This window comes from Vicugna pacos, chromosome X, assembly GCF_048564905.1.
Source record: "Vicugna pacos chromosome X, VicPac4, whole genome shotgun sequence".
Classification (NCBI taxonomy): domain Eukaryota; kingdom Metazoa; phylum Chordata; class Mammalia; order Artiodactyla; family Camelidae; genus Vicugna; species Vicugna pacos.
In genome coordinates, this window is record NC_133023.1 from 107,415,272 (window position 1) to 107,427,449 (window position 12,178).

The 12,178-nt window shown below is 42.7% G+C and overlaps 1 protein-coding gene across 3 annotated transcripts; it reads left to right on the forward strand.

Moving 5' to 3' along the window:
- Positions 1-1,312: 1,312 nt before the first annotated feature.
- LOC140691986 (synaptonemal complex protein 3-like) lies at positions 1,313-11,063 on the forward strand. 3 transcript variants are annotated; one of them, XM_072956590.1, is made up of 9 exons: positions 1,313-1,391; positions 2,267-2,451; positions 2,635-2,704; positions 2,877-2,911; positions 4,351-4,468; positions 5,334-5,433; positions 7,858-7,956; positions 9,755-9,859; positions 9,989-11,063. In XM_072956590.1, the coding sequence occupies exons 2-9, from the start codon at positions 2,322-2,324 to the stop codon at positions 10,040-10,042; spliced, it is 711 nt and encodes a 236-aa protein (XP_072812691.1). In that variant the 5' UTR covers positions 1,313-1,391; positions 2,267-2,321; the 3' UTR covers positions 10,043-11,063. The 3 variants fall into 3 exon arrangements, with proteins under 3 accessions (XP_072812691.1, XP_072812692.1, XP_072812693.1); XM_072956591.1 differs by having other exon boundaries at positions 1,323-1,385; XM_072956592.1 differs by lacking the exon at positions 1,313-1,391 and adding an exon at positions 1,598-1,655.
- The last annotated feature ends 1,115 nt before the right edge of the window (positions 11,064-12,178 follow it).

Consider the following 12,178-nt stretch of genomic DNA (forward strand, 5'->3'; position numbering starts at 1 on the left):
ATAGAGATAGAGAGTAAAAAGGTGGTTGCCAGCGTTTGAGAGGAGGAGGCAATGGAGAATAGGTGTTTACTGGGCAGAGAGTTTCAGCTGGGAAAGATGAAAAAAATTCTAAAGAACGATGGTGGTGATGGTGGTACAACAAAGAAATTGTACTTCATACCACGGAACTCTACACGTAAAACACAGGTCAAATGGTAAAAAATTGCATTATTTATATTTTGTTACAATAAGAAGGCAAAGCCACAAAATTGATACCTGGAATATATGAAATGCTTTTACAAAGCTCTAAGAAAGCCATCCTGCCGAATTGAAAAAAGGTCATGACAGCCAGCGAGACCTGTCCTGGAAAAGGAAATTGAAATGGCCAATAAGCATCAAAAGAAAAAAGAGCTCAACCTTATAAGTGACTGGAGAAACGCAAAAGAATACCCCCACCCCACCCCACCCCACCCCCACACACGGAATTTCACACCCACTAAAGTGGCAACCTGAAGTCTGACTGCACCAAGTATTTGGTGAGTCTAGGGAGCCAATGAGCGCTCAGCCAGCCGGTGGAGGAAGGGAGGAAACAGTTTCGCCGTACTCACTAGCCTGCGACGACGACCCAGCCGTCCACTCCCTTAAGCTTGCAAAACATGTTGCGCGTGGGCCGGACATTAGAATATCCCCAGCATCACTGCTTTTCGGGGCTCTAAAGCAGAAAGTATCCCGACGTGCAGGAACCAGAAAACGGAGGAGCGAACTGAGGCGTGGTTCCACAACGGTCTAGGATGCGGCGGGGGAAATGAAAGCACTGTGGCTCCAGGTCCTAATACAGGTAGCGCTGGTGACACCACGTTGAGTGAAAAGAGCAAGGGGCAGAATACCAGAGAGAATGGGCTGCAATTTAGCGTCACACGCAGACAGCGCCAGAGTAAGCAAGGATGGTGAAGGATGCACACACGTGTCCTTAAAAGACGAAAACCCAAACCTGGAAGACGGGGGTGGGAGGGTTCCCCCAGTACGCGCCTGCGGCTGGGCTATTCCTCCGCAAGGGGAAGGGGTGAGTGGAGAGGACCCCAGGAGGAGGGTGACTAGGAGTCACCAGGGGGGTGGAGGCTTGAGCACCTGTTCCTGGCTCCCGTGTCCTCTTGTGACTTCCCAGGAAGAAGGCCCGGGAAACGCCCTCTGAACGGAGGTCCTGGAACCCCCGGCGCAGGTCCCCAGCCTGGGCACCTTCCGCGGAGGGCGGTCCGGCCAGGGGGCGGGGGCTCGGGCGAGGCCCCGCCTCCCGCGTGCGCGCTGTGCCGGCCAATCAGCGCCGCTCCCGCCCAGGAGAGGCCTGCTGGCTCCTGAGGGCTGTCGGGAGGCCCTCAGAGGAGCGTCGCGGAGGTCGCGGTGTGGAGGTCTTGGTGCGGCCGGGGGCGGGGCCGGGGCCGGGGCCGGGGCCGGCGGCGGGGGCGGGTGGTGGGATGGAGGGAGGGGCAGAGAGATGGAGGGGCCGCAGGGAGGCCTGGAGCGGGGGTGGGGGCGGGGGGGGGGAGCGGGGCGGGCGGGGTGAGGGGAGGCCGGCGGGCCGCACTGTGCGACCTGGGCCGGCCGGGCGGCGGGGGGACGGGGCGTCTCCTCAGACGTGAGGGGACCCGGCTGTGGAGCGGGGGCGGCCAGGCTGGCCGGTGAGGTGGCGTCCCCCGGGGCTGCCACAGGACGGGGCGAGGCCCCTGAGGGCGGGGGCGGGTCGGACGGTCCCCACGTCCCGGGAGGGTGCGGGCGGGTGCACAGGGGCCGTCCGCCCGCGGCCCCCGTCCTTCCTGCCCGGTGGCCCGGCGGGTCAGTCCGGGCCCGCGAGGTCGTCCTGGGGCCCACTCGGCGTGTGGGGAAGCCTCCCCCTCCTACCTCCCCCCCACCCCCCCGCCCCGACCTGACCGTCCCGGGCCAGGCGCAGACTGGTTTATCCCCCATCCGTCCCGAGGGACCCTTAGTTGGGTCCTGCCCGTGGCCGGGCCTCCCGCCGGGAACCGAGGGCCAGGGGCGGCCTCTGTCCCTCCCTCCGTAGGGGCCAGAATCTGGCGGAGGGGCCCGGCGCTCAGATGTCCGCGGGCGCGGGGTGGGTTGTGTGTGGGGCGCAGGCGCCAGCCCTCCGTCCAGCCCCGGAGGAGGGGCTCGCAGTCACCACCTGCTTTGTCCGCTCCTGGTCCAGCCGGAGACACGCGGGCACGCACACTCTGATGTGCGCAGAGGACCCTTGCCGGGCATCGCTCGTTGACCCTGTGCCCGTTTCTTTAAGTTTGTGCTCACAAGGTGCAGGAGAGCTGTCTCTGCCTGGGAAGAGACACTTAGGGATGGCGCCGGCTGAGAGGAAGCGCCTGGGGAGGGCTGCGAAGGCCCCGGTGGAGGCTCAGGGTATGGCAGCCTGTGACTTCGGGAGACAAGAGAGAAGAGAGCCGCGTGGGTCAGAGGGTGTTCCGGAAGGTACGTATGGTCCATCGGACGCCTTTGCGGATAACAGCGCACGGGGGCTTTCATATGTCTGCTTTAACAGCCCTTGGTGGCACTAAGCCTGAAACTCTCCCCACTGAGGATATTTCTCCGTGAAAACTGATCAAAATACCATACTTCATTTTAAAAATGTTTTCCATTTTTATTTCAATGCAGGAAACAACCGAGTCATTGATGACTATGGGGAAATAAGTTCTTCTCCAGGGACATTTGAGGAAGATGTGGGGTAATGTGTTTAATACTGTTTTTGCTTGCCCGGTAAGATACTTTAAGAAAAGTAAAGGTGGGCTGAGGTAACAAGTATTGTATGTAAGACACTTGGCATGACATATTTCTGTCAAAACAGGCAGGATATTTTAGGTACCCTTAATTAAAAACTTAATGTAATTTCTTTACAGGAATGAATTACAGAATATGTTGGAAAGTTTTGAAGGTACGCTTTAGGAGAGACTGTGGTGAAAATAGGTTGTTTTAAACCTTTATAACATTTGTAATAGGAAGTGTTAATGCCCTGTTCTCAGATTCAAGATTTTCCGTAAGTATTTAGTGGGATTTGGCTTCAGAGATTTCCTTAGTTTCCCTTTCTATTGCGGATGTGGAGAGAATAATGCTTACCCATGGTGAGGTAAGAGCGATGCTTTTATTTTTATACGTGGGTCCGTTTGATGGACTCTGGGATATTAGAAGAATTCGAATGAAATCATCTCTTTCCCACTTGGTATCTCAGAGTGAGGTATATATCAGTTTTTAATCCGAATTTTTAATTTTCTCACTCTAGCTATTTTCTGGGACTTTACCAGTTCTTTTCCTTGGTGCAGAAGTTTCCCTGAAGACTGTAAAATAAGCCTTTCTTGTTATATTTACATTACCTGTGTAGTGGAGAACTAGAGGCAACTTTGCTAGCATGCTGGCGATGTACAATCAGAACCATAAACTTAAAAGTTTTAGATTGTTCTGTCAGATATCAGATACACTAACTGGGTTATAGGGCGAGACTCTTATTAACAAAGGGTCCGAGTCAGGTGTGAGTCCTCTGAATGGATCATTCATACAGGCAAGGTGCTTAAGTGTGAGCTGTCTCATAAATTGATTCTTATTCAAGGTAAACTGGATGTCTAAAATATTTGTGTAATAGTGCAGCCTGTCCCGATCCCTGGAAAGTAACTATTCGTGGTAGAGCCATAGCATACAATCAAATGCTTAGGAAAGCATTTTTAGAAGTATTAAACATTTTACAAATCGCAAAGCTTCTTTTTTAGAATGATATGAGAAAAAGTCCTTTTTTTTTCTCTTTAAAAATGGATATAGAAGATGTTTCTGAATAAATTCCTTTTATTTCCTTAAACTCTCCCTGGTCTTTGACTTTAACTCAGATATACTTAAAATCTTCATTGGCTAACTTTAAAAAATAATTTTCTTGCCTTTCCATTTACTTATTTTTTTCTCTTTTGGACACTTTAAAAACAGAATGATACTGTGTGTTTCATGTATTGCGTTCCAACAGTAATCCATGGATTACTGAATGGATGTCCCTCGCTTTGGAGGATATTTTATAAATGTATTAAAAACTAGCCTTTATAACTGTTTTCTCACAAGAAAACGGAAGACTGTCTTTGAGATCCTTTTTACACATTTTGGAAAATAGTAACTTTTGTTTCTTTGCTCTTTTTCCATGACACATTTTTTTAAAGACATGCAGTTATAAAAATTTGAATTGAGGTACTAGTAACTGAAAGATTTCACAGAAAGAAAGGAAGGGAAAAAAATCTTGATTTTTGACATGATGCCTTTTTTTAAAATGCTAATTGTCTTTCCAGCACTGCTGAATCAGCATTAAGTGTTAAGAACTGCATTTATATATGTTTAATATAGGTGACATTAAAAAGGTTCTTCATGCAAAGAGAAAAAGATTCTTAATGAATACCAATGCTTCTGTCAAAACCATTAAGCAGAAAATTGAGCATGTTTGGAAAAGCCAGGAAGAACAAAGGTAACAAACATTGTTGGTTATTAGAGCCAGAACCTGTGTGTCATTTCTTACTTCCTGTGAGTACAGATCAATTAAAATAATACTGTTTATACTGTTATCCCCTGTGTATTGGAGTCTCTGTTGGAAAATATATGTGGCTTGATTTTTATCTAAGCAAATAATTCCTTTAGTCTTATAACCTCATAAATTAATTGAAAGGAGAGGTTATTACTAGAGGTCAACCAAGACAACTATTTTTCTCCTTTCAAATTGTAATTGAGTCTTCTTAGTATTTAAGAAAAATTTGCTTTCCTTCTTGGAGTATGCTAGCTAAATAAAAGACAAATGTCTTGGGATAGTTAGCTGTATTCACTTATGTAGAAAAGGTGAATCTTATATTTAAATAATTTTAAACTTTACCTTTATTGGGTTCACCATTCTTTTGTACAAAATCTTTATTGTGGCAGGGTGGGGGGAAATTGAAATATTCCCGTTTGGAAAGCTTGTAAGTGGATATGATATCCTCATTTGAGTCTACTTACCATGTCACAACCAGTATGTTATTCAGTAAGAGAAAATGGAAAAAAAAAACCCTTATAGATAAAGTGCATTTTTGGGGAAAATTTGTAGTGCAATAAATCTTCCTTAGTTTTCCAGCGCTAAGGCATATGAGATAGCATCCATCTTAGATAGTTCAGGACAAATACTCAAGGAATGAGAGTAAAACATCCATTTTATTTTGCTGTTTCCCATCTGAAGATTTGAGCTGTGATTGCCCCCTTCTCCCTTTATAGTATAATTTATGAGAAATCAATTTTGTTTTGAATGTGTTTACTTTTTGCTTAGCGATATGAAGTATGACATTGCTCATTATTACGTTTTACAGGCAGAAGCTTTATCGCGAATATTCTCAGCAGTTTTTGACTTTGTTTCTGGAGTGGGACATGGGTGTGCAGAAAACCAAAGAAGAAGAGGAAAAACTAGCTGTTAGTATCAGGCTTCACTTCATAATTAATGTACTGTAACCAAGTCTCAAGTCATAGTGGAGAGCCTGGCCATGTCTTAGACCCATAGACCTGAGCCAGGGCCCCGTTCCCATTGCTGGCTATGTGGTTGGGCCCCGATCAGAGAAAATCAGAGAAGTACAGGCACACACGACACTCACAGAAGCCCCTAGTTTTACTCCGTCTCTTGGTTGGAATTCTTGCAGGTCCAAGTGACAGAAATTTGCCAGAGTACAGAAGAAGAATTTCCTGGTTTATCCAAAGAAGTCGAGGGGAGTTTAGCTCCAGATATAGCTGGATGGGCTGGGGAAAGGTTGTTCCAGCAGTGTCATCTGGGCTCTGTCTCCATCTCCCTAGTAGGCTTTCTCCATGGGATCTGCAAGAATGTGTCTTGTAATCCTAAATTCGCTATCTGTGTAGTAAACCCCCAGTGGGCTGAGACAGTCTTTCTCAGTAGCGTGGCGGGAAATTCCTCCGGAAGACTCTTACTCATCTAGTTTGGATCATTTGCTTATTCCTGAACCAGTCACTGCAGTCAGGGCATGGTTTACTCTCAACGGGCTGACTTGTATCACATTTGGGGGTAAGGATGGTGGAGGAGATGTTTGCCTTTTGAGGGCACAGGAGAAGACCTGGAATTGTTTCCTGACAGCGGGTCAGTGTGTGGACTAGGGAAATAGCATTGCCGAACAGCATTACAGTCCAACTTAGATGAGTGCCATAGTGATCACGAATTTAAAGTGAGACTTGTCTGCATGGTTGTGGCTGAGCAGCTGGAGAATTGGATTTTCCAGGGTTAGGATGAGCCAGGCATGTGGACAGAGTGAAAAGGGGGCAAGGTATAAATGCAAGGGTATAGGTATAGTGAGTGACCATGGCTCTAGCTGGGGAGGAGGAAACTGAGGACAGGGGGTGGAGAGAGGGGGCAGTGAAAAGTACTCAGTGCAGATGTCAGGTCCTGATAAGAGTACTGAGCTGTGGTACAAAAGAGAGTGAGCTACAAACATAGGGAGGTAGAGGTTGCATGTTGGGAAAAGTGGGGAAACAGTGTAGTACAGTGGTCAGGACCCTGGGCTCTGGAACCCGTGATGTTTGGGGTCCAATTCTGATTCGTCCAGTTACTGGCTGTGGAGCCATGGGCAGATTATGTATCTCTGTGTCTCAGTGTCCTCGCCTATGGAGGGGACATAATAAGGCTACCTACATCATAGGTTTGTTTTGAGGTAGATGAGTTCCTATGTGATAATTTTTCTTAAAATCTTCCAGAGCAGGACCTGACATATAGTTCCTACATGAGTTTGCTGTTTTTCGTATTATATAGATATTGCAGTTGTTGGGGGTGACAGGATCAAGGGAAAGAACATGTAAGTGAATGGCTAAACTAGGAGAGAGGACAAAATTGTTTTCGGAGATTAGGTCAAAGAACTCACAGAGTTTTGCATTATGGAAAGGTTCATCTGCGGAAACAGACTCACAGACGTAGGAAACAAACTTATGGTTACAGCGGGGGCGGGGGGGAAGGGGTGGGAAGGGATAAATTGGGAGTTCAAGATTTGCAGATACTAACTGCTATATTTAAAATGGATAAACAACAAGTTTCTACTGTATAGCACAGGGAGCTATATTCAGTATCTTGTAGTAGCCTATAATGAAAAAGAATAGGGAAAGGAACGTATGTATGTAACTGTATGACTGAAACATTATGCTGTACACCAGAAATTGACACAACACTGTAAGCTAACTGTCCTTCAATTAAAGAAAAAACAACAACAACAACAACAAAGAAAGAAAGATGAGAAGGCAAAAAACAAAAAAAGAGAAAGGTTTATCTTGTGCGGGTATTGATTGAATGACCAAGAATTATTACATGTTTGAATATTGTTAGGAAAGAATTTTTCTTAATTCTTAAATAGGGATAATTGCATAATTTAATTTATTTTTGGTAAGGAGATGGTTGTAAGGGCCATTTGTGGATTTTGAAACTACCAAGAATTAAGACGCATGTTTTGAACATGGGTAAGAAAGGAAATTTCCTGTGTACAGCATTGTACTCGTACTCCTGGATACGCTACAGCATGCTCACCACCAAAACCAGTTTCCATCCGTCAGCATATAGTTGATCCCCTTTAATGTTATAAGACAATTTTACCTCAATAAAGAGTAAATTTAAACAGGAAAGAAAGAAGGAAAGATCCTTCTAAATGACTGATGGATAGTATTATTACATGTGTTTGTATAGTGGTGGTAAACACAAATGTCTAAGCTTTGTTGTAAAAGTTAGCACAGAAAATGTTTAAAAATACCGACTTAAAGAATAATCCTTTTAACTTAGTGTAGAATTATGTTTTGCTAAATATTGAATTAACCACATTTTATCCCAACTTGTTTTTCTTTTTTCACTTGTAGAACTTGTTTCGTGAGCAACAAAAGATTTTTCAACAAGCTAGAATTGTTCAGAGCCAGAGACTGAAAAAAATTAAAAATGTGTATGGCCAGCTCTTAAAGGTCTGTTGTATTGGGTTAACCCAATTCATCCTTATAGAGCATAATGTCTACTTTGAAGTAGAAGTTAGATTGTTTCATAATTTATGGGAACAATACCTTGGTTATACGTTTTAAATTCTTAGCCATTTTCCATTTGGATTTATTGTCCCTGGTTTACCATGAATGCTAAATTTATTTTTAGGATTTGTTAATAGTTTTGTGATATTATTTAAAATAGGAAATGGTAAATTAAGAATATTGCCTAGAAATAGACATATTGTGATTAAAATCGATACTTTAATCATAATTTTGTATTCAACAGTCAGTTGTTTTTTCTTTTTTTCTTTTTTGGAGATCAGGGATAACTGTATCATGGAAAGTAGGAAGTCTGCGATTAGGTTCTCATGTCTTCTACTTCTGTTTGCTTCACTGGTTTATGTAAGATAGGAGGTAGCAATTGTGATTATTGAATATCTCTTTTATTTTCGAATATATTATATGAGTGTTTTATGGCATATTTGCTTTTAGAATGACTCCAGTGGCTAAAAATGGCTTTATATGCGGGTGTATAGTCATAAGCGGTGGCCTGGATGCATAACAGTGTGAAAAAGCCAGAGGAGGGCAAAAAGTTTGTGAACTGAGGATCACCTACTGTCCCCTTCTCACATGAGCAGACTGTCTTCCCGACATCGTCCTCTGCTTCATACAGAGGAACTTATGTACTTATTTGTACTTATTTAGGAGGCAGTGGAATCCCGGATATGCCCCTTCTTTTTCTTTTTTTTTTTTTTTTTGATGGGATGTTCCATTTACTCATCTCGCTCAAATACATTTTCCCTCCTGAAAACCAGTCATTAGCTTCCCAGTTTAAATCCTTAGATAGTCAGCGTGTCCCCCATAACAAGACTCCTCTCTTTGTAGTTCCATACTTACATTCTTTCTTTCCTCCCACCCCTCCAGAGTGGTTGCTTTCTCTGCACTAAGTCATCATTACCTCCTGGCTTTGCTTATGCTCCTGCCCTAGATTACGTTTAATTCCCTCTTTCCGTTACCTAGTGAAATCTTGTTCTTTCGTCAGTTAAATCAGAATCAATCAGATTTTCCACTGCATGGCCACGGCAAGATGTGCTTCCTTAATTGTTGTAATGGTTTTGTGTTATTTTTTATTCGCATGTTTTTAATTATCACTGGAATGAGGAAGAGATCCTGTATTCGTTTTTCAATTCCTCCACAGCACTTAACAGAGTACTTTTCATATATGATGCACCAGATCCCTATTTGTTGAATGAACAGTAAAGATTTAGAACATGGGTGTGTTTTTTGTAACTTAATGAGATCATATTACAGATCATTTTTTCTTTCCAATGGAACCATGTTACGTTGATTATTAGCCAGTATGAGTGCATTGTTACCTCGTGTTTAGAAAGCTTATGAGAGAGTTTTTTAATTATGGCATTTCATGATATGCAAATGGCAGTCTCCTCCTCCTCCTCCTCTTCCCCCTCCCCCTCCCCTCCTTCTTTTCTTTTCTCCACCTTGAAATGTTAAATGTTCATTGACCCATCGTTTGAGCAAAGCGTACTACTGTCGTACCTTGTACCTCTACGATACTAATAATATTTGACACAAATACGACATCTGAAAGATTTCTCAAGTGGGTATTTTGATCTTCATGTATTTGTTATAATGTTTTTACTTGGAATAAACAATGAGTATCCTTTGAGTATTAGGACTTGTTACTTTTGAAATTTAATGGTACATGTTTAGAACGTGAGATGAAAAGTGGTGCTTCATCACTGAACTAGGCTTTTTGTTTTAGAGTATGGAGGAGTTAGAGAAGGATCATGAACATCTTCTTACTGATGAGCAAAGCAAAATTAGACAAGAAATGGCCAAGCTGCAAAACAAAATTTTGCTGGAAGCTGTAAGTAGTGTATACTTGATATTAAGGACTATGGAGGGATGTGAGCATTCGGGTGTTTTGTTTGCCAAAGTATACGTCACAGTTACCTAAATAACATGCAAGTGTTTAATATTTCCTTTCCTGAAACAGCAGCAGCAAGAGCTGGCAATGGTTCGGAAGTCTCTTCAATCCCTGTTATTCTGATGACTTTGAAGGAAGAATTTGAACCTAAAGTTAGTTATATGATACAAGTGTAACATTAGCTACATCAAACCACGTTGCCGTGGCTTAAAATTTTCTAGTTGAAGTCAGCACATCTTGTTTATCATTTGCTTGTTAAGTGAGTGTAAGCATCCTTTTCTGTTAACCACCAAATGGATCCCTACGCAGTTATGTGGGTGGCAGCAATTCCACAGGTACATGTATCCAGCTTTCAACCCTGTGGTAGCAGTGGAGTTGTTTTCTCCCTAACACCGTCAAGTAACTTTTAGGTTTTGGCCCCAGCAATTCTGTTATCAACCCCAAAAGATAGAAAGCACAAGTGCAGAATGTTACGGTGTTCTTCCTTAAGGAAAAAGAAAAATGAAGGCTAGAAAATCTATTTTATCTGTGCCCGCCCCCACCATGTCTTTACTCAGTGGTTTACAGAGCCAATTCCAGGGGGGAAATGATTTGAAAGGAAAATCTACTCTATTGCCTTATAGAAATTATTAAAGGCATCTGAGATTCTGTTTTTGAATAAAGTGGACTGCTAAAAATCTTTAAGAGAGCAGACCTAGATATGTAAGTGTCCGTGCTGAGACATGGGTTTGTGAATGTGTCATTTCCACAAAGACATCACAATGTCATTTACTTGGCGTTGGTCCACTATTAAATGACACCTGCCCTGAGCATGGATCAAAAGTCTTTCATTAACCTGTCTTAAAGATGCATTACCTAGAGTGCTTTGTGTTCAAGGTTAATATGTGGAACACTGGTTTTGTTTTCATCTAAAAACTTGATTAGTTATTGTACCTTTCCTCATGTAACGGGCATTTTAGAAAAATCTATGACAATGTTCAAAATCTTCATTTGGGAACATTTGATTTAATGAATATGGAATTGTTTCAGAATATATTTGGAATAAGTCAGTTAACTGTATTCTTATTCTGAGTTATTGAAATTGTTTTCAATGTGTTATTTTATTTTAAAGCTACTTGGAGGAGAGGAGTGAATGTCTCTCTCTCTCTCTCTCTCTCTCTCTTTTTTTTATGTGTTTTTAATGTACTTAGTGATTGAACGGCTGACGCTTATTTTATTCTGTCACCACTTCAAAGGGGTAAACGTGTACTTGAAGTAACTTGTGGCTGGTAGTTGAAAAACAAGATTTTTCTTTTTTGATAACCATTTTGTTAGGAGACAAATTTTCTTAAATGTGTACTGTGTTTATGTTAATGTTTTATCTTTTAATGGTAATGTTTAACAACATCCACTTTTTTGTAACAATAAAGTTTAAATTCAGAATATCAAAGAACAGGCCCCCTAAGTCAAGTGCAAGATTCATTTTTCTCCTGAGCTGGTCAGATGCATTTTCACTAAATACAGATCACTGAAAGTCCCATGTAACCCTTTAAAACTCTAATTGGTAGAGTATAGCTCCTATTGCCTTTTGTTCCACTGTAGCTAAACACCTTCTTTGAACAATGACTAATATCAGGGAAGTCATTTCTTCTAATATCGTTTGACTTGACAGTTGTAGTATTATAAGCCATTCACTCATGCAGTGTCACGACCTCACATTTCAGTTTGTAGCAGTCAAAGAAGGCATCACGCTCAATAGGGCTAACATCCGTCCTGTCCTGAATGCTTATGTAATCCATCAGCAGCGAAACCCTGAGTGTCTGATGAGGATTTCTAAGAGACACAGAGATTGCTCTCCTGACTACAGTGGTTCCCTTTCTTATCCTCAGGGTTGAAAATTTTCTTGGTCATGTTTCTAATTAATGTACAGATTATCGTACTTTCACTCTGATCATACCTAAATGTGTGAACCTAAATGTTGACGGTTACTGGGGGCTTTATAACTGAGGGAGATGCAACAGAATGCGGGACTTTTGTTTCACATTCACGTATGACCCCACTTGATGGTATTGTGGCCTCCTGCCAAGGGGGAGTTCCCTCACACATAGGTTCCCCTAATGCTTCTCCTCTTCTCCGTGGGCTACTAGTCAGTCACTAAGTTTGTGAACCTGATCAGGTGCTTGATGACATGGTATCTTGAAGACATTAAGGTGAAGGTGTCTTGAAGTTCGAGGGCAGAAAGCACTAAATATGTCATGGAACAAATGGTGCAAAAAGACA

Excerpts from the sequence above, each read along its gene's own strand:
- LOC140691986 (XM_072956590.1), top strand. The coding sequence starts at position 2,322 with ATGGCGCCGGCTGAGAGGAAGCGCCTGGGGAGGGCTGCGAAGGCCCCG. Across the intron at positions 2,705-2,876 it reads ACATTTGAGGAAGATGTGGG|GAATGAATTACAGAATATGT; the intron begins GTAATGTGTTTA and ends ATTTCTTTACAG. Across the intron at positions 2,912-4,350 it reads TATGTTGGAAAGTTTTGAAG|GTGACATTAAAAAGGTTCTT; the intron begins GTACGCTTTAGG and ends TGTTTAATATAG.